The following is a 24176-nucleotide window of genomic DNA, read 5'->3' on the forward strand; positions in this document are numbered from 1 at the left end:
CTTGCCTTTCCCTTTCTTTGTCCCTTGTAGTTCACTCTGATTTTATATTCTTATTATTTTTTAAAGGTATCAAGTCAATGATTGAGACAAAGTAAGAATGTGAATTGAAAAAGGAAAATCAAGTAACAACCTGCCACCTTAAGGGCAGGAAGAACAGTCATGCAGTTTATCTGGGGGCAAAGCTGATGGAGTAACCAGCAGTCGGATAAAAGTTCCCACATCCCTACCACCCCTCCCACAGTTCACAGTCCTTTGGGACAGTGTGGTGGAGGCAGAATGCCTAGCACTATGCTAACCTGCTCTGAGCCTGAGGGACCCTTCTCTAGCCCTGACCCAGGCTCCCAGCTTCTTACCTTGAGGAGCAACTGGTATTTTGTTATTCTCTGAATGGGCTTGATGAGGAAGTCACTCAGTGTCAGCCTCTGATTTATCTCCTGTTTTACCTCCTGAAACACAGGCAGCAATATTAGAAGAAAAAGGAACTGAAGAACTGGGGTGCTCTGAATCAGGGTTCAAAGGCGTGGAAGACAGGTCTGCATGTTTTCCAATGAAGCTGAAGAATCTTTAAGCAATGTGAGAGGTAAAATTGCCTAGAGGACCGTTCACTTGTTATGAACAACACGTAACACACATCACCACTGGCTTCCTGCCTTCCTCCCATGCTTTTACAGTGAGTACTTCCACACCTTGGTCTTCACCCCAGTCCTGGGAGACAAGCTGGAGGGGCCTTATTCTCTCCACTGCTTCAGGGAAAAAGCAGGGAAAAGGGGTTTCTCCTTGACACACAAGCCTTTGGAGCAGGGCCCTAAACTCAGATCTCCCAACACTCAGCTGAGCGCTCTTTCTAAGTGACAGTGCTGCCTTTCTGCCCGCAAAATCAATCCTTCCAGGCTAGGCCAAGCAGAGACTGGGAAGTGGCTGCAAACCCTTCAACCAACAGAAGGCTCCTCAGTAAGTGGTCCCTGGGCGACTGGTGGGTACAATCTGCTCCAGGGTCACTTAAGAAGAACTGGAGCTTCTCAAACCGTCTCTGTGTTCAGGCTGATTCTGCAAATAGGGGCTTCTCAAATGAGAACCCAGACTGGGCCACCTCAGCTCCTCTCAAGTGAAGGTGCTCATGAAAATTTAGCTAAGAAGCTGCTTTCTTTGTTGAGGCAGCTATTCCTGCCGTGAAGGGGTCAACGGTGCTGTGTGGGGGTCACCTATGGATGGATGATGTCTGGTATTTCTGAAAGTGGCTGTCTTGGCCTGAGTTTTCCTCCCATCCTAGTTCAGCAAAGCCCGCGCAGCTTACCTCAAAGTAGGTGTCATACTCAGCAACGATGTACTCTGAGCGTGGCTTATTCTGACAGTACCACACGTAGATGTGCAGTTTCCGTTCCTGAAAGAACAGAGAGAGACATGCGGACAGTCAGGCATCTTGTGCCTTTTGTTCAATCTCAGAGTGCCGTGCTGGCCTCCACGTGAACGAAGGACTAAGGCACACTTGGGGAGGCACCAAGGCAGCTGAATACCAGGGATATAAATGTGGTGGGCAAGAGCCACTTTCCAAATCGCCATGGTGGTCAAAAAAACAAACAAAAAGACTCAGAGAGGGCTGAGAAGGAAAGTCAGTCAAGGAAGAGCAGAAGAGAAGAAATTTTATTTATTTTTCTTCTGAGACAGGGTCTCGCCCTGTCACCCAGGCTGGAGTGCAGGGTGGGGCCATCGTGGCTCACTGCAGTCTTGACCTCCCAGGATCAAGCGATCCTCCTGCCTCAGCCCTCCAAGTGGCTAGGACTATAGGCATGTGCCACCAGCCCTGGCTAATTTTTAAATTCTTTGTAGAGATGGGGGCCTCGCTATGTTGCCCAGGCTGGTCTCAATTCCTGGGCTCAAGCAATCCTCCCACCTTGGCCTCTTGAAGTGTTAGAATTACAGGTGTGAGCCACTGTGCCTGGCCAGGATTTTAAAATGAATATAAATGAGCCTAGTGAAGGAGTTGGGGAGGAGGTGATGGGAGACACTCACATGCTTAATAAAGAGCTGTGCCAATCTGTCTTGCTCCTGGATACACTTTTCCAGTTCCGCCAGGAAAAAACTAAAAGGAGAAAGGGGATAAGAGAAGGAAGCCACATTATTCAGAACTGTATTCTTTCTCAATAATAAGATGAGTGACAGAAGACTCTCCCCTAAGCCCTACCCCTTGAGTCAGATGCAGGAAGAGGACGCAAGTCCTGGGTTCCCAGGACGCTGGATCCTCGGGGCAGCGTTAACACTTACTCCTTATGCCAGTCATAAATCTGATGAATATTTCCAAACACGATTTTGTCCTTTCCTCGCATATCCTCAGGGACACCCTTTTCTTCTATTCTCTTCATGAAGCCCTGCAGCAGCAAAGGCAGTGGTTAGTAGCATATTTTCAGAGGAAAGCTTTCTGGGCTGTGCTACACACCACAGCACCCCTGCGAGCCCACACTCTCTGTGTGAGTTTGAGGACAAATGCTTCTATGGTTTCTCACTATTCAACCAGGTCTTTTACCCCCGGTGCAGAGCAAAGGACAAAACTTTTATGAGTTTCAGGATCCCCTTCTTTGTCTCCAGTCCCCTTAAGAAAGCAGAGCACAGAAGAAAACAATAAGCTGTCCCTCTTCCTTCTCCCAGTCCATGTTAATCAGGTCTGTAAAGGCTCAGAATTAGATACATCTGGCCTAGAAGTAAGTCTTAATATGCTAATACTTTATAGTCTATAAAATGCGATCATATAGAATTTCATTTTTGGTTTAACATCAGGTTTGGAGGTTGGACAGGTAGCATTATCTCCATCTGACAGACAAGAAAACCCAGGCACCTGGGTGTTGGATGACTTGTCCCATAATCGCACCGCTGATGTCTGAGTTCCCTGCAGTTCAGCCTCCCAGTCTCCAGATTCCCTTGTCCTCTACTCCTGGGCTGGAGTACGTATGGAAGCTGCTGTACCTCTTCCACCCCCCCAGCCCCACAAAAAGACAAGAATAACTTCCCATAAGTCAAAATTCAGGTCTTCTATATGCCTGGTTAATCTGTTTATCCAAGGTTCAGGTAAGCAAATATAAAACCCTAAGTCAGCAGATTTCACAGGATGGGGACTCAGGTTAAATGTAAGGAAGCAGCAGGCAATGTAGCCATATAATTTGTAGACTTCATGTTCTTTCAAGATGATTAACAATAGGGCTCTAAGTCACTCAAATTAGCCATTTATTTTCTCAGGTTTTTTTTCATCCAAGTGTCTAAGTTCCTCGTAAGTGAATTCCTACCGAGCTAGAGTTGTTTGATTTACTACCAAGTTGACTTTTAACTGTGGACCTGTCAACCTTGCTCATTGGTGGGTTTTCCTTTTATCTGTGTTTTTGCTAGCTATAACACTTATCCTTAAAATCTATGGAAATGTATAAGCCCTAAGATTCCACTAAGAATGACCTGTTTTATGCCTATGTGGCTCATAGCTCTGAAGAATATATGTCCACATAGTTAAACATCAAAGAAAAGCTCTTAAGACAATAGCTTGGTCACCTAAAACAAAGTGGAATGAGTTCCGCTGTAACCAAGAGGCTCCCCGAAATGCTATAACATTCGGGCCTCTACCTCCCTCTAAATAGCTTATTTCAAGGGGAAAAGAAAAATATTGCCTACATATTCTACTTATTACCATTTTTATTTTCATTTCTGCAAGTGCTCAGACAGTAAAGTATATGTAACCATCAGATTAAAACACCTTGGCCTAGGTAGAGTCCAATGTGCTCCTGGTTGGGTGACCACAGACCCACCTGGAACCCTCTACTTACCTCCACCACAATGCCCAGATCCTTGACATAGTCTTTCTCTGTCTGTACCAGCTCATTCAGGACAAACCTGAGCAGGAGATTAAGAACAATGAGTGTTCCTCTTCATTGTTAAGCCAAAAATCTTTACTTTAAGTTCACAGAAAAGTTACTTTGGCACCTTTATGACAAGACCCCCTAAAACACCCACATTTATCTCCTGGGAAAGATGCTTACGGATGCTTTCCCTACAGAAGGCCCTATTGAAGGGCTGAGGACACCAAGGTCAGAAAGGACGTCCCCAGGTGACATACAATAGTCACACAAAAAATGACACTCAGCACCTAGCATTCTTTCTATTCTTCACGTGTTTCTCCCTCACCTACAACTGAACAATTATATAGACAGAGGGCAGAAAGAATGGCAACCATTTTGGCAAAACTGAGTTCTGAAAGCTTTGAGGCCAGTGTCGGCAGGGGATCAGGATGAGACTTTTCTTCCTTCATTTCAGCTCCATTCTTCACTTAACAAGAGGAGAAAGACCATTTGATTACCAACCTGTAAGTCCTCCAAGACATGGATAGATACCAAGTGAAGCTTTTAGGATATGGAAGTTGCAATTATTCAGATAGGTATCCATGGTAACTGGCCTGGAAGATCCCCAGTCAAGGCCAGAAAGATGGACTGCAGACACACCAAAATCATACCTTTAATGCATCCCTACCTTCTCCAGGATGCAGGATTTAACAATTACAAGGACATTTGCTCTCTTGGTTTCTTTCTTGTTAATTCTTTCTACCACACTATGTGCCACTCCCTTCATCTGGGTTTTCCCATGCTTATAATAAGGTAGGTATTGTAAAGCCTATTTTACATAAATGAAAATGCGGAGACAGAAAGATTAGGTAGCCTGACCATGATTATAAAGTGAGTAGCAGAGCCAGGATTTGAACCCAGTTGTTTAAGAGTCCAAAAACCATGCTCTTTCCCAGCAGCCCACTGCCTGGTAAACTACTCTGACTGGCTCTTGGGAGTCCCTGAAGCCTCAAACCCAAACACTCTGTCTTTTGTCCAGACGCTAAAGAGCTTTACATAAAATGCTAATAGTTGTGCACAGGGGCAGGGTGGTGCTGTGCAACCTACTGGAGTCACACTCTTCCAATCTGATTGGAATGAGTTTTGCCTGGGACCACACAATTGCATTTTGGGCCCAAGTAGCAGAAGGGATAAAGTTCTGAGATGTCAAAGTGGGACCCCAGCACAAGGGTGGTAACCATTTTGAACCCAGGAGCAATTCATCTGAAATTCTTGCTCTGTATAGCCCCAGAAGCCACCACATTCCTGGGGCTGGGGCCTCTGGGCAATGGGGAGGAAGCAGAGGAACACACGCTTCTTTATCAGTGCACCCAGCACTTCCAACAGCTCCCTCTCCAGCACAGACAATCATGTGTTTTAGGCCACAGGAAGGAACTGGCAAGGCCAAATAAAAGCATTTAAATATATCTTTACCATGGCCCAAGTTACTGCCTAGTAGAAAGTGGCAAAAGAAAACCCACAGGAAAGTTAGAGTGGGAATGTGGGGCTGGGAGGGCCCTCTGGAGATGAAGTCCAGCTCTCTGTCTCCAAGCGATATTTTTATCCTAAGCTATTTGCTGACAGATGAGGACTATCTTTGGCTTCTCAGCCTCTAGAGAAGGAAACTGTATTAGGTGCTGCTAGTGGACCTGTCATCTTTTCCCTTGAAGGGTTAATGAAGTACCTGGGGAAACCACGACGTATTAAAAGACATTCTGAAAAGTGACATCAGGGATTTAAATTGCAGGTATCGCAAGGCAGTGCACAATTAATTGCCAAATGAACTGACAACAAGGCATGTTTTTCATGGTAAGTTCTTATTAGTAGAAGTTATTTACAAACAAATGTTATTCTTTGGTCCAACTAAAATTATTTCAGCTACATGTTAGAACCACTTCTAACCTCCTTTCACAGGGATAGGGAATGGCTGGTCTTCCATAGAAAATCTCTTAGATTCATTGCACCGGCTGTTCTCTCTCTCGAGAACACTTTTTCTCTATGGCTTATTCCTTACCTCCCCCAGTCTTTGTGAAAATGCCAGGGCCATTTAAAATGGCAACATGGCCTCATTTTTTCTCTGGATCTCCCTTACACTGCTCTATTTTTTTTTTCTTTTTCATGTTTCCAACATACTACATAATTAATTTTGTTTATTGTCTGACTTCTCCCACTAGAATTTAAACTTGCCATGAGAGCAAAGACTTTTGTTGTTATTATTTGTCTTATTCAGTGATGTATCCCACTGATGGTACATAACTGGTGTTAGACCAGTATTTGTTGAATGAATGACTAAAACTTGAAGACAAGTAACTCCATTCTCAACTTTTTTCTTCTCCTGGACAAATGACTATTTGTGTTCATCTTTTCTCCGTGGAGCTCTCATTTAACCCTTTGATGCCCTGCTGCCATCTTCTGGATTGAGTCTTGGTTCTCTACACCCCTCAGCCTCTGGCCTCACATATGGTTAACAGTGAAACACCTCTACACCACCCTTTCATCATGACCATAAAGTACAGCAGGATAGAACAAGGATGAGATATAGTAAGAGGAATGAGATACTCTAACAGTTGTATTTCCAGGATAGTTCAGGATGTGAAGAGGTGTGGATTTTGGCAAGAATGAGAAGAGGGAGAAGAGATGAATGAAGTGGGCAAAAGAGACAGCAAACTTTTGTGGCCTATTGTATCTGGACAATGGCTTAAATGACTGCTCAAAGGCCAGTTCAAGCTACATGCTAAGAGTAGTGACTGGCTTTGCCCAGGGTCACCTGCCACCTCAGAGGTCACCTGCCACCTCAGAGGTCACCTTCCTGACTTAAGCTTTGTTTTGGCTTGACAAAGGACTAAGACATCAGCTCCAACACGGCCTCACCTGTGTAACAATCTGAGAAACTAAGGAGACTCAGTTTTGTGCAAGTCCTAGGAAATTTCCCTTTGGGGATGGCATTTCTCAACCTCTATCCCATTTACCAACTTCTTCGGGTTCCCCTTGAGTACTCACAAAGCTGAGTGGGTAAATATGGAATTACAGGATTTACATGCCACTTGTTTATCTCCACTAAGAAGTGATATGATAGCCCTGCTTTCACACCAGGCCTTCACTGTGATGTTCTCACTTTTGTTTCCTAGGAAACAAAAACCCATAAATAGACACTTTGTACATTTCCAGGTAACAGAAGGACCTGGTCTGACTTATTTTTGCTAGTTTTCCTGTCTGTGGCCAGGCTAAAGGAGTGATGAATTTGAGAGTGAGAGGCAGGCTAATTAACAACAGGGAGGGACCTTTCACACCTGCCTCCCCAATTCTTGCTACTGCTTATAATCTCTCACATGCTGAGCTATGTCTAAGACTCATCAGTAGCTCTGCTTCCAACATAGAGCCAAACCCTAAACAAGAAAACAAAAGTTGGTCAAGTGCGGTGGATCCTGCCTGCAATCTCAGCACTTTGGGAGGCTGAGGCAGGAGGATTACTTGAACCTAGGAGTTCCAGACCAGCCAGGGCAACAAAGCGAGGCTCCATCTCTACAGAAAATAAAATAATTAGCCAGGTATGGTGGTGCACACCTGTAGTCCCAGTTACTTGGGAGGCTGAGGCGAGAGGATCCCTCGAGCCCAGGAGGTCAAGGCTGCAGTGAGCTATGATCATGCCACTGCACTTTAGTCTGTGTGACCAAGCAAGACCTTGTCTCAAAAAAAAAAAAAAAGAAAAAAGAAAGTTTTGGAGGAGTTCTGCTTTTGTACTAGTGGTATCTGGTATATTCTTGATCAGCTCAAATAATAGATTGACTTCATATCAACATAGATAACTCTTGCATAACATGGGATTGTTCTGCACTATGAATTATATTTTACCACTAACTATTCAAAGTGGAGAAGAAGTTCTCTTGGAACTAATCCCAGAAACAGATGCAAAATTAAAACCTTTGGAGAAGGAGTAGAGACGGGACCTGCTTGGTGGTACAACAGCTCCTTCCTCTACATATAACTTTCCCACATTTGGGGAAATGTTTTCTTAGGTGACCACTATCAGACTTTCTGCCGCAGTCAGAGATTCTCCGATTCTACAGGCCCTCAGTAACAGTCTCATAGTTTCCTCAACTTTACCATTTTCCTTTTATCACCTTGTTTTAAATTTCTAACAGACCTATAACCACAGTTTGTCAGTAATAGCTGCTATCTCACAGAATATACTTTAGCCTAAACTTCAATCAAGTCAGTGCCGAAGTGGCTCAATGTTTATCAGTGCTATGCTGCACAGATCTGACTCTTAGAATGAATGATGTCAGTGGAAACAGCGTGGGGAGCCCCTCTCGAATTCTCCCCAACCTTTGCCCATCATCCACCACACTCACGTGTGCACCACAGGGAGAAATCTGGGGAAGCCACTTACATCCTGCCTCTCAGGGCCTTGGCTTTCTGTTCTTCTTCTGGGTTTCTAGGAGGTGTGGGTGGGGCCATCCCCTCATTCAGGCAGCCCGCAGGGTCTTTCAAGCTCCCCCGGTATGAGCCTCCTTCTAGACTCTGAAAAGAAAGAAAAAACAGCCTTAGAAAAGTGTACTTTGAAAAGTCATTTGGAATCCCTGTGTCCTCCCAGCCTAGCCATAGACAACATGGAAAATCAGTAGCCAAGGCTGTTCTCACCAAACCACAGTGAAGTATTAGGAGACCAGAGACTTTATCCTCCTGCAGCAGGGAGCCCAGAGCTGCCACCTTCTCAGGCAACCAGGATGTACTTGGCATCTATGTGCTGCCAATTTCTCAGACATAATGAAATTGTCAAAGTGACTATCTCTAGGTAAGAGCTCCAGAGGTAATGATAATGATTGCAATTCTATACCAAATATGCAGTTACACAAAACAAGTGAAAAGGGCAAATGTGGTACTATAGAGGGAACTAAGGGTAAAAGAACCTAAATTTGAATCCCAGATCTGCTAGTCACTGAATGATTTATGTGAGATAGCTAAAATTGTTCCATGCTTCAGTTTTTCTCAGTTTTCAAATTAAATCTTCCCTCTCTGCAGATTTCTAAGGAATAGGCAGAGATAATAGCTGTACAACCCCTTTGAAAAGTTAAAAATGTCCTATGATGATGAGGTTTTCCCCTGTCCCCATGGATGGAACTATTAACAATAAAAATACTCAAAATGGAGTCAATCTTAACACTTTTACAAGTGTCCTGGAAGAAGGATTACACAGTGACATTTAGCATTTCATTATGCAAATTGGCAGGAGTAGTGTGGATACACAGTAAGGCTGGAGAGTAAGGTCAAGTTGGGCAACTGTAAAACAAATAATGAGAGACTAATCTAAGGCTATTCTTTATTATTATTATTATTATTTTAGAGACAAGGTCTCATTATGTTGCCCAGGCTGGTCTTGAACTCCTGGGCTCAAGTGATCCTCCCGCTTCAGTCTCCCAAAGTGTTGGGATTACAAGCATGAGCCAATGCACCCAGCCAGAATCTCTCTCTCTCTCTCTCTCTCTCTCTCGCTCTCTGTCCGTCCGTCCGTCCGTTCATCCGTCCGTCTGTCCATCCATCCATCCATCCATCCATCCATCCATCCATCCATCCATCCATCCATCCATCCATCTGTCCATCCATCTATCTATCTTTTTGAGACAGGGTCTCACTCTATTGCCGAGGCTGGAGTGCAGTGGTGCAATCACGGCTCCCTGCAGCCTCGACCTCCCAAGCTCAAGCAATCCTCTCACCTCAGTCTCCCGAATAGCTGGGACAGGCATGTACCACCACATCCAGCTAATCTTTTTTTTTTTTTTTTTTTTTTTTTTCTGTAGAGACAGGGGTCTCATTACGTTGCCCAGGATGGTCTTGAACTCCTGGGCTCAAGTGGTACTCCCACCTCAGCCTCTCAAAGTGCTCGGATTACAGGTGTGAGACACCATGCCTGGCCCTAAACTGCCCTTACAAGATGCCTGTCTAAACCAGCTACTGCAGCTAACAGAAACAGTTTCATTTAGTAGTTTTTGAAAACATTAGCCCTAAGGTTAAAGTCACAAAGATTTTTAAAAATGCAGTCCAAAAAGGTAGTAGGAAGTAAAGGCTTCAGCCTGGCCTTCAGTGAGCTGCACTTGGAGTATTTGTCACAATGCTCTTAGTTGCTCTATTTTAACATAGGCTAAACAGAGGTAGAAAAGAAAGGTCCAGAGAAATAAATAAAAAAGCAATGAGGTTCCTGTTGGTCCATTTTATAAAAAAGATGGAGAATATAAATATTTGAATCTGAAAAACATAACACAGCAGAGATATCAAACTTCTTCCATCCCCCTCACCCCCAAACTGACAAAATGTGCCAAGGGCTAAACATGAATTTGTTACCAACACTAGAAACTGAAACTAAGAGGACAGGGTCTTCAAATTTGAGAGAGAATTTCTTTTAACTTGAGATAAAGGTATTCACAGAACAAGTAATCGGCCATGGAAGTTGTTATATCCAGAGCAGCAGTATAGGCTAAAAATATGGAAAGGTCAAGAAGGGTTTAGCTCAATTTATAGATACAGGATCTGTAACCTGTCATTAAGGAAATGAGAGTGTCTGGTGCTGAGGCTTGACAACCAAGCACACAGGCAGGCATTCCAATGACATGTCTCCTGGTGCCATCACCAGAGACAGGCTCCTGGGCAGATGGGCCCAGCTGGTGATTGATTTGATTACATGCCTTTTACTTTCCCTCTCCTTCTCCTCATTGTCCTGTTTCAGCCTTTATTCTGCAGCCTGTTGAGTGGTAGCATGGTGACTGCAATGCCTGGGAAACAAGCCCTGGTTTATAGGCTCACTTGACCATTAGATACTGCTGAAGTTCATTCACAGGTCCATCCCTTTGCCCTTAGAAGAAATGAATGTTTTCCTCTGGTGAATTGCTGCTCAGTGGTATCCTCTGTGCTCCCACCCCTTCCCAGGGTGACATCTCTGCCCACAGGCACTCCCATGGAGCATCCAACTTCTTGTGGTCCACTCTCAACCTTTCTACAGAACAAAGAACATCTGAGGAGTCCATTCTGTCAAATGGGGAAATACTTCCATCTCCTCCTACCTGACCTGTTCTATGAGCAAAGTAGCCCAAGTTATCTCCAGGGGAGGACTCGCTGGGATGGCAACAGTGATAGAGAAGGACAAGAGAAAGAAAGAATTTGGCTAAAGCTATATGCTAGGTAGTCTGCCTAAAACAATGAGTTTGATTTTAATGCTTGTAATAATTCAAGAGTGATTGCCTCTGAAGACCTACCTACCTATGCTAGAGCTGGGATACTGAGCCCCAGCTAAGGGCAACTACAGCTGACCTAAAATTGTCTGTTCTGCTCCTGGGAGAAAAAAGGCAGTGGTGGCCAGGTTTCTGCCACAGTGAGGACTTCTGTCCCACCTGGAGCTCAGGGCACAAGTAGTCTCAGAGGACAAAGGGAAAGGTATATGGGGATAGAGCAACAAATGTTCCCATAGTCGATCCAAGGATGGGGAATAGAAATGCAAATAGATTCAAATATGTGATGAAGTGTGAAGGAAGGTCATCCCCATATTTAAAATGAGCACATTTCCTGGGCGCTGGATCTGAGACCATATACTCATAACCTGCCCCTCCGCTGTGCACCTGTAAACACTCTTTTCACACTCCCTGCACGGCATTCATCACATAGTATTGTAACCACTGATTTGAATTCAGGCAAATATTTATTGAACATCTACTACATGCTAAATATTTGCAAAGTGCTGGAGAAACGAGGATGAATAAGACAAGGCTCCCTGGCCTCCATAATCTAAGCCAAAATGGGTCTCTTGTAGAGAGACAGGGTACAATGGAGGATGAACAAAAGGAGCAGGTGGCTCTATGGTGGGGTGGAGAAGCAAAGGAAAGACTTAATGAAAGAGGCAATGCTCGAACTGAGAACGGATAAATGAGGAGAGTTTCACTGGATATGCCAACGGGAGGACATTCCAGGCAGAAGCAGCATTGTGAATATAGGGTGAAAGAGCGAATGACGTGGGGGCAGCCTGGGAACCTGAAAGTAGCCTGGTGTGGGCAGAGTACAGAGTGTGAGGGAAGGGGGTTGGCAAATAACTGTGTGTTCTGTGAGTCTGGGTGAGTAGGTATTAAAGGAAGAGGGAGTGAGGAGTGAAAATAGAATCCTGGAGAAGTTTGCAGGGATCAGATCATAAGGAACCTTGTCTGCATGGCATTCAGAAGTAGAGACTTGGCCGGGAATGGTGGCTCATGCCTGTAATGCCAGCAGTTTGGGAGGCTGTGGTGGGAGGATCATTTGAGCTCAGGAGTTTGAATCGAGCCTGGGCAACATAGTGAGACCCCACTCTACTAAATAAAAAATAAAAATTAAATTAAAAATAAAGAAGTAGAAACTTTACCTTCTAAGACCAATGATGGGACAGTTGTAAGCAGGGAAATAACATGTTTTAAGACTTAGAAATGTCAGTCTTAATGCTCCAAAGATATTTTCATAATTTGGGACAATGTCTCTGATGTGATAGTAAAGAAAAACAGAACTTAAACTTTAAGTATTCTATGATTAATTATACTATTTTTAAAAGGGTCTAGAAGAAAATATATCAAAATTTCAACACTGAATATGTCTAGATGATGATTTATATTTATACTGTTGTCATTTTTCCAAATTTTTTTGAATAAGCATATATTTCTTTTATTAGTCAGAAAAGAACTATTAATTAAAAAAAAATGGAAAAGAGGCCAGGCGCAGTGGCTCATGCCTGTAATCCCAACACTTTGGGAGGCTGAGGCAGACCGATAACCTGAGGTCAGGAGTTCAAGACCAGCTTGGCCAACATGGTGAAACCCCATCTCTACTAAAAATACAAAAACTAGTCAGATGTGGTGGCACAGGCCTGTATTCCCAGCTACTCGGGAGGCTGAGGCAAGAAATCACTTGAACCTGGGAGGTGGAGGCTGCAGTGAGCCGAGATCACGCCACTGCACTCCAGACTGGGTGACACAGCAAGGCTCTGTCTCAAACACACACACACACACACACACACACACACACACACACACACACACACACACAAAAAAAAAACAGTAAAAGAAAGATCCCTCTAGCAAGAGATGTTAGACTAAAATCTGAGAGGAAATGATTGCCAACAGTCCAGGGAGGAGAGGATTTTGAGCATTAACCCTAGAGACTGCGAGCTCCCTATAAGGAAAATTCTGTGCTTGATTTCAAAGCCTGGTGTACAGGAGGACTCCAAGAATTTATTAAATATGCTATGTAACTCTTGGGAAGGGATCAAAGCTCATGTGATGAGACAATGGGTAAGCTGGCTGGTCCAGTACCACCTACCACACCAACCAATCACCTCTTAGTTGCTCCTCTTTGATAAAAATTTGCATATCACAACTGTTAGGATGGCTATTATGAAAAAAATAAGATATTGGGGTTCAATTTCCAGACAGGGAGACAGCAAAAAAAATAAAAATAAAAAATAAGAGATAACAAATGTTGGCAAGGGTGTGAAAAAAAGGGAACCCTAGTACATGTTGGTGGGAATGTAGATTTGTATAGACATTGTGGAAAACAGTATGGAGGTTCCCAAATAAATTAAGAATGGAATTATTATATGACCCAATAATCCCTCTTCTGGGTATATATTTCTCTTCTGGGTAGGTAATGAAGTCAGCTTTTCTTAAAATATCTGCACCCCCATGTTCATTGCAGTATTATGTACAATAGCATGATATGGAAACACCTAAGTGTTACTGATGGTTAAAGAATCTGTGATACACACACACACACACACACACACAGAGAGAGAGAGAGAGAGAGAGAGAGAGAAATATTATTCAGCCTTAAAAAACAAGCAATGGGGAAAGGATTTCCTATTTAATAAATGGTGTTGGGAAAACTGGCTAGCCATATGCAGAAAACTGAAAGTGGGCCCCTTCCTTACACCTTAAACAAAAATTAACTCAAGATGTATTAAAGACTTAAACATTTTTAAAACCTAAAACCTAAAATCCCTAGAAGAAAACCTAGGCAATACCATTCAGGACATCGGCATGGGCAAAAACTTTATGATTAAAATACCAAAAGCAATGGCAACAAAAGTCAAAACTGACAAATGGGATCTAATTAAACTAAAGAGCTTCTGCACAGCAAAAGAAACTATCATCAGAGTAAACAGGTAATCTATAGAATGGGAGAAAATTTTTGCAATCTATCCATCTGACAAAGGGCTAATATCCAGAATCTACAAAAAACTCAAGCGAATTTACAAGAAACAAACAAACAACCCCATCAAAAAGTGGGTAAAGGATATGAACAGACATGTCTCAAAAGAAGACATTTATGTGGCCAACAAACATGAAAAAAAGCTCATCATCACTGGTCATTAGAGAAATGCAAATCAAAACCACAATGAGATACCATCTCACACCAGTTAGAATGGCAATCATTAAAAAGTCAGGAAACAACAGATGCTGGAGAGGATGTGGAGAAATAGGAACAGTTTTACGCTGTTGGTGGGAGTGCAAATTAGTTCAAACATTGTGGAAGACAGTGTAGCGATTCCTCAAGGATCTAGAACCAGGAATACCATTTGATCCAACAATCCCATTACTGGGTATATACCCAAGGGATTATAAATCATTCTATTATAAAGACACATGCACATGTATGTTTATTGCAGCACTGTTCACAATAACAAAGACTTGGAACCAACCCAAATGCCCATCAGTGATTGACTGGATAAAGAAAATACGGCACATATACACCATAGAATACTATGCAGTCATACAAAAGGATGGGTTCTTGTCCTTTGCAGGGACATGGATGAAGCTGGAAACCGTCATTCTCAGCAAACTAACACAAGAACAGAAAACCAAACAATGCATGTTCTCACTCATAAGTGGGAGTTGAACAATGAGAACACATGGACACAGGGAGGGGAACATCACAGACTGGGGCCTGTCCGGGGTTTGGAGGTTAGGGGAGGAATAGCATTAGGAGAAACACCTAATGTAGATGACGGGTTAATGGGTGCAGAAAACCACCATGACATGTGTATATGTATGTAACAAACCTGCATGTTCTGCACACGTATCCCAGAACTTAAAGTATTAACAACAAAAAAGAGATCCTGCCATTTGCCACAACACAGATGGACCTGAAGGACATTATGCTGAGTGAAATAAGGCAGATACAGAAAGAAAAACATTGCATGATCTCATTTATATGTGAAATATTTTTTAAAAAGGTCAAAATATATACAAAAATATATACAGATAGAAAATAAAACAGTAGTTACCAGCAAGGTGGAAAAGGCAACTAGGAAACGGGCATGTAGGTCAAAGGATACAAAGTAGCAAATCTGTAGCATGAACAGGTCTAGAGACCTAATCTACATGAGGATTATCCTTAATAAAATTGTATTTGGAATTTTTGTTAAATACATACATTTAGCTACTCTTTAGGTACTAATTTAGATTTCCACCAAAATTTTATTTAACTAATTAAAATCTAAATTTTAGCTACTCTTGTCACACATACACAAAAAAGTAACTGTGTGACATGACAGATATGTTAATTTACTTCACTACAGTAAACATTCCACCATCTATGGGTATCCCATAACATCATGTTGTAAACCTCAAATATACACAATAAAATTTATGTAAAAAAATAACATATGGTTGTGGCCGGCACTTTGGGAGGCTGAAGTGGGAAGATTGCTTGAGCTCAGGTTCAACGCCAGTCTGGGCAACAAAGCAAGACCTTGTCTCTGCTAAAAATAAAAAAATTAAAACATCAGCCAGGTATGGCGGCACAAGCCCATAGTCCTACTGACTCAGGAGGTTGAGGTGAAAGGATTGCTTGAGCCCGGGGGATCAAAGCAGCAGTGAGCCGAAATCAAGCCACTGCACTCCAGTCTGGGTGACAGAGCGAGACCCTGTCTCAAAAAAACCGAAAACAACAAAAACCTTACATAATATTCTCTGGACATAAAGCATTAGATCTAAGTCATTCCGAGGCAAACTGTTGGTGGGTATAGGGACAATACATAGTTGAAAAGCTGAAGTCTGGATTTTCCAGGCCAGTGACATTTCAGGTTTGTAATTGGGTTAAAAACATTTTGTGGAGGCTGGGCATGGTGGCTCACACCTGTAATCCCAGCACTTTGGGAGGCCAGTGCAGGAGAATTGCTTGAGGCCAGGAATTTGAGACCAGCCTGAGCAACACAGTGAGACCCTGCCTCCACAAAACAAAAACAAAAACAAAAAAAAATTGGTGGAAATCTAAACTTTTACCTTCTTACAAGAACCTCAGGAATTGGCCTGGTGTGGTGGCTCATGCCTGTAATCCCAGCACTTTGGGAGGCTGAGGCGGACGGATCACCTGAGGTTGAGAGTTTGAGACCAGCCTGACCAACATGGAGAAACCCTGTCTCTACTAAAAGTACAAAATCAGCCTGACGTGGTGGCACATGCCTGTAATCCCAGCTACTTGGGTGGCTGAGGCAGAAGAATAGCTTGAACCCGGGAGGCAGAGGTTGCAGTGAGCCGCCATTGCACTCCAGCCTGGGCAACAAGAAATAAGAGTGAAACTCTGTCTTAAAAAAAAAAAAAAGAACCTCGGGAATCTCTTCCACAAAAGAGTGCTAGAAGAACCCAGTCCCTGGAAACACACACCTCTGCAATGGATATGGTGAGGCCATTATTTTTTCCCATCTGGATTCTGAACTTTTGCTAACTCCACCTGGCTATTGACAAAACAAGTGAATTCTTCTAAAGGGGGCCAAAGCACACACACAAATACAGCCTGGCCATAGCCATGTTCTTCCATGACCCACAAGGCTGGCCCAAGGAGGAGATGAATGCTGTCAAAGTAGGAGAACCAGAGAGCAGGAAGTCTTGCTGAAGCAGGTAGGGCACATTCTCAGGGTGCCAGGCCACTAAGTAGACTAAACAGGAGCTCAGTCCTGGCCAGTCTCTTCTCTAAGGGCAGAGGATTATTAGCCAGGGTCCACTGGGGCCATGCTGAGCCCAGTGAACTATGCCGGTGTGTCACCCGATGATGAGCTTAGAGAGGGGCGGGCCTTCCTTCTTTTCCTTCTTTTCCTTCCCTTCCTTCCTTCCTTTTCCTTTCCTTCCCTTTCCTTCCCCCCTTCCCCCCTTCCCTCCCTCCTTCCTTCCTTCCTTCCTCCCTTCTCTCCCTCCCTTTTCTCCCCTTCCCTTTCCCCTTCCCCTTCCCCTTCCCCTTTCCTTTCCTTTCCTTTCTGTAGAGACAGAGTCTTGCTTTTGTCACCCAGGCTGGAGTGCAGTGGCGCGATCTCGGCTCACTGCAACCTCTGCCTCCTGGGTTCAAGTGATTCTCATACCTCAGCCTCCCGAGGAGCTGGGATTACAGGTGCATGCCACCTTGCCCAGCTAATTTCTTTTGTATTTTACTAGAGATGGGGTTTCACCATGTTGCCTAGGCTGGTCTTGAATTCCTGAGCTCAGGCAATCTGCCTGCCTCAGCCTCCCAAAGTGCTAGGATTACAAGTGTGAGCCACCACACCCGGCCTAGGGACTTTCTTTCTAGAGTCTCGATCTTTCATGCCAGGAAGATGGTAGAATTCTGGGGCTCCAGGACTTCAGTTTAGAGATACACTAGATTCTCAAGGCCTTGTTTCTCAAACTTGGGGAATAAAACCAAATTGTATAGACTGTTAAGCTATTACTCTGTAACATTCACCCAACCAATCTATCACTGGCAAATAGTAAGTTTCCATGTGCCCAGCTTCATACCAAGCTACAAGAGATAAGGATGACACAGTTCCCTTTCCCTGTCCTTCACAAGGCAGTTGAGGAGGCTAAGAATTAACCTTTGTAGATGCTTGATTATCAGTTTACAAAGCCCATTCATACCTACTCAATTATCATCATAACTCTTTTGGGATGAGATTTGAATAGACAGAATCAGCATCACTAATAAGTGAGGTAAAAGAGAACCCCAAGTAGACTAAGTAATTTTCCCAGGACTATACAGTAAGCAGCAGAGGCAGGACTAAATCTTAGGTCTTCTGATTCTTTACACACTCACTGCCAGCAGCAACAGTCCACAGGTCTAGAAAAGGGTTTATTAAAAATCACACAGTGAAAGCAGGGGGAGCTGTATTCCTGGCTTAAAGATAATACTTTAATGCAAAACCCAGAAAAAGAATGTTATCTCTATCTGGGGAGATGGGTGAGCATCCTTTCTTGATAAACAAGAGCACCGATTAAAGACCAAGGCTGGTGGCAAGACCACAGAAGGGCCCATTAACGTCCAGAAGGACTCATTGGCGGGTAGTGAGTCTTCAGAAGTTTTATCTGCACTTCAGATAAACCCTGTCTTTGTTCCTTAACAGTAGGTCTTGTGCAGCAGTGATCCTAACTCACTGAGGCAGAAGCTTTGGTATAACAATGACCATGCAACCATAAAGCACCGGGGGCAGCTCTGGGAGATAGGAACATGGGGGATCTCATGGCCTTTGGGTGGAGCTAGGAAGCCAAATGAATTCTAATGCAGAATTTGGCACCATGGCTTGAGCAACCAACAAAGCACAAAGACTTTAAGGACTAAGTAAAGTCCAAGAATACCAGATGCTCCTGTAAGACGGAATTGAATTCTGTAAAGTGGAAAGAACTTTATTAGTTCTGGCCGGGCGCGGTGGCTCAAGCCTGTAATCCCAGCACTTTGGGAGGCCGAGACGGGCGGATCACTAGGTTAGGAGATCGAGACCATCCTGGCTAACACGGTGAAACCCCATCTCTACTAAAAAAATACAAAAAACTAGCCGGGCGAGGTGGCGGGCGCCTGTAGTCCTAGCTACTCAGGAGGCTGAGACAGGAGAATGGCGTGAACCCGGGAGGCGGAGCTTGCAGTGAGCTGAGATCCGGCCACTGCACTCCAGCCTGGGCGACAGAGCGAGACTCCGTCTCAAAAAAAAAAAAAAAAAAAAAAAAAAAAGAACTTTATTAGTTCTTCCTCATATGAAACGAAGAAAACTCCCACCCACAGGTCTAGGTTCTGCCCTCTGGGGTAGCAAAGAGTTAGTTACTCTTTGCAACCTCATTCCCATGGCAGTGCTTCAATTACTAGAAGACAGCTCTTATGTGTCTTCTCCTAACTTCTTCCCATACTTAACCTTGGTTTCCTCAACTTTCCTTCAAATTACATGGACCACATGGTCTGGTTATCTCCTCTGGGCCCCTCCAGTTTGTTCAAGAACATTGTAGAAGGTTGCATTTAGAATAGAATAATAGAATACATTGGCTGGGCATGGTGGCTCATGCTTGTAATCCCAGCACTTTGGGAGGCTGAGGTGGGCGAATCACCGTGGTTAGGAGTTTGAGACCAGCCTAGCCAACACGGTGAAACCCTGTGTCTACTAAAAATACAAAAATTAGCCAGGTGTGGTAGCGTGCCTGTAATCCCAGCTACTCAGAAGGCTGAGGCATGAGAATCACTTGAACCTGGGAGGTGGAGGTTGCAGAGAACAGAGATCATGCCACTGCACTACTCCAGCCTGGGTGACAGAGTGAGACTCTGTCTCACAAAAAAAAAAAAAAAAAAAAAAAAGGAAAGAATAGAACGCATTATTCACACACCGCTCATGACGTGTATGGTCTGAATACCTTTGAATACTATTGCTTCTCTTGATCTGTACATTGTACTTTCGTTAATCAAGCCTGTGATAATACTCGCTATCTTGGCAGCTATCACACAGTTGTACTTAGTCAAATAAACACTCCAGAGCTTTTATGGGCTCTGGATCTTTTCTTCTTCTAAGCTGAAGAACTGATAAGGAATAGGACTAAGAGTCTTGAAGGTGAAAATACAACTTAGTGCTCTCAAGCATGGCTGAGATATTCTCAACCTAGTACTGTTACATTGCTACCCCATGTGGGAAGGGAAGAAAGAGAAAGTCGTGGAAAGGACCAAGAATCAACTTTTGGTAGGAAGATTCTAAGAAACCAAACCACTGCTTCCTTTTTCCTTTCTGTGACGTGAGCTTGGTTTTACATGTTAAGCCAAAGATAGCTCTAATTCTGGGCTTACTGTAGGTCCTCAAGAGTAGTTATTGCTGGAAGAAGTTAAATCCTTCATTATGGCAAACTCACCACAGAAAGGACATTCATTCGACAGACATTTATTGACAGCCTATAATAAAGCCAATCAACACCAGTGCCATCCCACATCCCCTCTTCTCTAGAAAATTTGCTTTGATGGGACTTTTCTATGTCTTTGCTTCTTAGCAGTAGTAGTAGCAAAAGGTAATCCAAAATATAAAAATAAGTGTAAAAGACTTTTTTTTACTAATAGAGCAAAAATAATAATAATAATAATATCCTAAATGACTTACCATCTAGCTAGGGAGGTAAAATGCAAATGAAAACATTCAGATATTTGAACAGATTATGCTACAGAGCTACTTAAGAGCTGTCCCAGGCGGTATGTGGCTTTCATAATTACCATGGGATTACAATGGAAATTTGGCCTGGGCTGGTCAGAGGAGCCCCTGTAGAGAGGAGATTTGAGGAGGACCCTGAATGACCATTATGCTCTAGATCAGCAAACATAAGAGGGAGAACATTCCAGAGAAGTGGGGCGATATGAACAAAAACTTGGAGGGAAGAAAGCCAAGTATGAGTTTGAGGATAGCAGAGAAAATAATTTGTTTGGAGCAGAGTTCATCAACCAAATAAATAACTAGATGCTGGAAAGGTAGGTTGGAGAACAGGCTACAAAAATATCAGAATATTAGATAAGTGTGGACTTTATGTATAGGCCAGTGATTCCCAAACTTTGATTATATATCTCTGTCATTGAAAATAATTTTGTTCATGTACCCCCAAACATGTAACTTGTCTATAAATTCTATATCTATGCTACTGTACTATCATTATATGCATAAGAAAACACACATAAAACCATTTTAAAATGCTATAAAGAGGCTCAAATATTTTCTTCCCATACCCCAGTAAGTTGTCTTATGTACCTGAGGGCACCCCCACATTGGAGACCACTGCTTATGCAGCCAAGAGGGAGGCAATAAGCAGTGTTTACAGAAGACCAATTTGGGGTGAAGGCAGACTGGGTGGGGAAAGGGCAGGCAATGGCTACTGCAATAGTCCAGGAATGAAGTCAGAGCCCAGGCTCAGATGGTAAAAGAAAAAATACAAAAAAGAAAAAGGATGACTTTAAGAAAAATATTAAATATAGCATTTGTAGAATGAAGAGGGTATATGGGTTGGTGTCGAGAGGAAGGGAGAGCAAGTGAGAAACACCAGGGAGGGGTCTTTGAAAAGTCAACGTAGTGCCCACAAGACACTTAACTCCTGCTGGTAGGAAAAGGAGAGATGGCAGGAAAACGGACAACCTTCAAGAGTTTGACACTGGGTACCAAAAACAGCAGGGTTTTTTTCTTTTCTCAATTAGAAAGGAAAATTTAGCAGGAAAAAAATAAAATCATATGTATTAAACCTCATTTATATAGGATATGCTGGGATATTTGAAAAGGGAGTTACTATAGTCAAAATATTAGGTAGCTTTCCATAGAGAGCATCCATCATTTTCCTCTAGCTCCTGGGCCAAGTGATTAATAAGACTGCCCAACAGAAGTCTGGCAGAAGCACAGACATTTATCCTAATGAGAATTGCAGGAAAAGCTAAATGGGTGATACGGATGAGAGTGAAAGAAAGGAAAATGCTTCCAGGTGTCATTCTGTGGTGACACACTTAAATGCAAAAACATGAGTGGAGGAACAGCTCTATCCTAATGAGCTATCTTAAAAAGGGCCCTTTCACCAGCATTATGCCAAAACCCCAAACCTGCTCAGGCTCATCACCTATCCCTCCAATCGGCTGATGGGTCAATGAGACAGTCACAGGCTAGACAGGCTGCCAGTGGCTTATGTTCAGTTTTTCCCACCATGGTAGGGCTAGGCACTGGCTCTCTTAATTTATTGTGGTGAGGTATCCACACACTTTTGCCCATTCCCCTTTATAATCAGCAGTCTACTTTTGAGAGACTTTGCAAGCTGGAAGGCTACCCAAGGTCCCTCATAAAATTTCCTAGTGCTATCAAAGATCCAATCAGTGTGTTCTAGCATCACAGTGCACTAGCTTCTGGGCTAACCAAATATATATCAATCGCTGACTGAATGCCACTTGCCTGAGGGCCACTGGATCAGACTTGCAATGAGTTAAGTTTGTCTTGGATAGTTTTCAACTTTCATCAATGCTGCAGCCCCCAAACAATCTATTAATTCCCTATGCCCATTCCCAAACAAAGTCAGAAAGGACTCTGGGGTACAGTTTTTTAGAAACCATCATTAGCTGCAATCACATAGGAGGAATGAGGACAGGTGAAAGGAGAAAACGGCAGACAGATGCAAGGCTGGAGCAGCGTGGAGGTGAGACACACACAGAACTGCCTCCGGGACCCCCACTTACCAGCTTGTTTTTGACCAACTTTTCTATTGCACTGACAAGGTCTGCAGCAGTAGGTACTTCAGTGGAAGCCTGCCGGGCTGCTAGCAAAGAGGAGGACTGCAAGACATCGGGCAGCAGAGGAAAAGCAGATTAGCAAGGAATAAGGAACAGTGATCAGGAAGTAAAACAGAAAGTCCAAAGTTCAAAGCAGGGAAGGGAAGCAAAGTTCTGTGTTTAGAGGGAACAGGTGACAGACGGAGAACAGAGTGGGTGTAATACAGGCTTGCCCAACCCCTTATCAGAAATTCTAGCCAGCAGCAAATGGATGGGACTAGGCTATCCTTAGGCAAGCCTATGAAGGAGGGGAGAGGAGGAATCACTGACTTCCTGGGAGGCCTACAGGCCAGGGCTGCACCTACTGACAGCAACAGCTTGGAGGGTGGGGGCTACTGCTCTGTGGGCAAACAAGACTTTAGCCACTACACAGTTGCCTGTTGCTGTTTCAGGGTGTGAAGGATTCAATAAACTCAGCCTCCAGTGTGTCCAAAAAAGGGAAAGAGTCCTTGCTTTACTATAGCCTTAAATATAGATCCTTATTATGTGTCTAGCAAAAATGCTAGGGGCAGGACCCTTAGTGACCAGCAAGCTAGATACTCCCTTCCTATATTCTCTCCCTCTCTCTTCCTCTCCGCCTCTCCCGCTGACACACATACACCCTTACCCCTCCACAAAGCACAGCTGGCTCTGGTAAGGCCCCTGAACCGGAACACTAGGAAGTAATAAAAGACTTTAGCAGGAGTCCTGAAGCAGCCAGGAACTATCCTGTTCATAGTAAAGAGAGACGACTCCAGGACCTTCCTGTGTCCCCTTTCCCCTGCGCCAGCGATGAGGAGTTGTCTGTGTGGTGGTTTGGTCAATGGTTTGGGGCTTCCTGCTCACTGAAGGACGGTGGTTTTTTGTTTGGCTTTTTCTTCCTTCTTCTATCTGAGAAGAAACTGGGGCAGAAATGGTTAACCCCCTACAGTACGTGTGTGCTTTTTACTTCCAGCTTATCAGAGCAGAGGGCAGTGGTGTTCCCAAGGCCAGGACACAGGCTCCTTTGAGTGTGCCCCTTGGGTTAGAGGAAAAGTTTCAAAAATGAAGCTTCTCATCTAATCTAAGTTACTTTATTAAGTCTTTGCTTCTGAGATGGGAGGAAAATAATTATAATTAAGGAAGATATAATAATATTATTTTTCTGTCTTGGGGAATGCAGGAAAAAGCTTACGTCTATGTGGAAAATCAAGTTATCCTCTTTTTAATCTAGTAGTCCTACTCCTGGAAATTTATTCCAAGGACAGAAGTCAAAAGAACAAATGCTTTATATACACAGTGATCTGTATGTAGTAGTATTAGCCACAGTAGCAAACAATGGAAACACCCTGTTACGGTGTCCCCAACAGGCTGATCAAACACATTATGGAACAGAAAATAAGCAAACTTTTCTCCAGCTATGAAAATTACAGCTAGGAAGAAAACAATTAATGCAATTTTAGGAAATGGTAGCAAATAAAACATTGGACATATCATATGCATATTATAATTGTAAAAGTAAAACGTACACACATATGAAAAAGATTAGAAGGAAACATGGAGAAGACAATTGCACAATATTACAATGGTGAACTTTTAAAAATTCCTTTGACAGTGTTGTAAAAATTGTTTTAATAAATCCAACTCCATTTGTTAGATGCTCTGAAGTTCATCCCACTCCCAAACATTGATAAAAACACACAGAAATCAAACAAGCAGGAATAAGGAGAATTCGTGTATCTGAAAGGAGACTGTTGCCATCTGCCCCATTTCTGGGTAAGGAAAAGGCTACACAAATAAAGGTAAGCC

At 43.3% G+C, this 24176-nt stretch overlaps 1 protein-coding gene across 15 annotated transcripts in view; it reads right to left on the reverse strand.

The window, feature by feature from the left end:
• Positions 1-24176, reverse strand: part of KALRN (kalirin RhoGEF kinase) — a 693044-nt gene that overhangs the window by 62628 nt on the left and 606240 nt on the right. For 9 of the 15 annotated variants that reach the window (XM_015130033.3, XM_028844557.2, XM_015130034.3 and 6 more), the window contains 7 exons: positions 22317-22412; positions 8245-8375; positions 3804-3870; positions 2263-2366; positions 2011-2080; positions 1295-1381; positions 354-446 (listed from right to left, as the gene is read on the reverse strand). In XM_015130033.3, coding sequence (XP_014985519.1) covers positions 354-446; positions 1295-1381; positions 2011-2080; positions 2263-2366; positions 3804-3870; positions 8245-8375; positions 22317-22412 — 648 coding nt within the window. The remainder of the gene's footprint in view (positions 1-353; positions 447-1294; positions 1382-2010; positions 2081-2262; positions 2367-3803; positions 3871-8244; positions 8376-22316; positions 22413-24176) is intronic. The other 6 variants (XR_013414358.1, XM_015130041.3, XM_028844574.2 and 3 more) reach the window with 1 other exon arrangement.

Source organism: Macaca mulatta, chromosome 2 (assembly GCF_049350105.2).
Source record: "Macaca mulatta isolate MMU2019108-1 chromosome 2, T2T-MMU8v2.0, whole genome shotgun sequence".
Lineage (NCBI taxonomy): Eukaryota > Metazoa > Chordata > Mammalia > Primates > Cercopithecidae > Macaca > Macaca mulatta.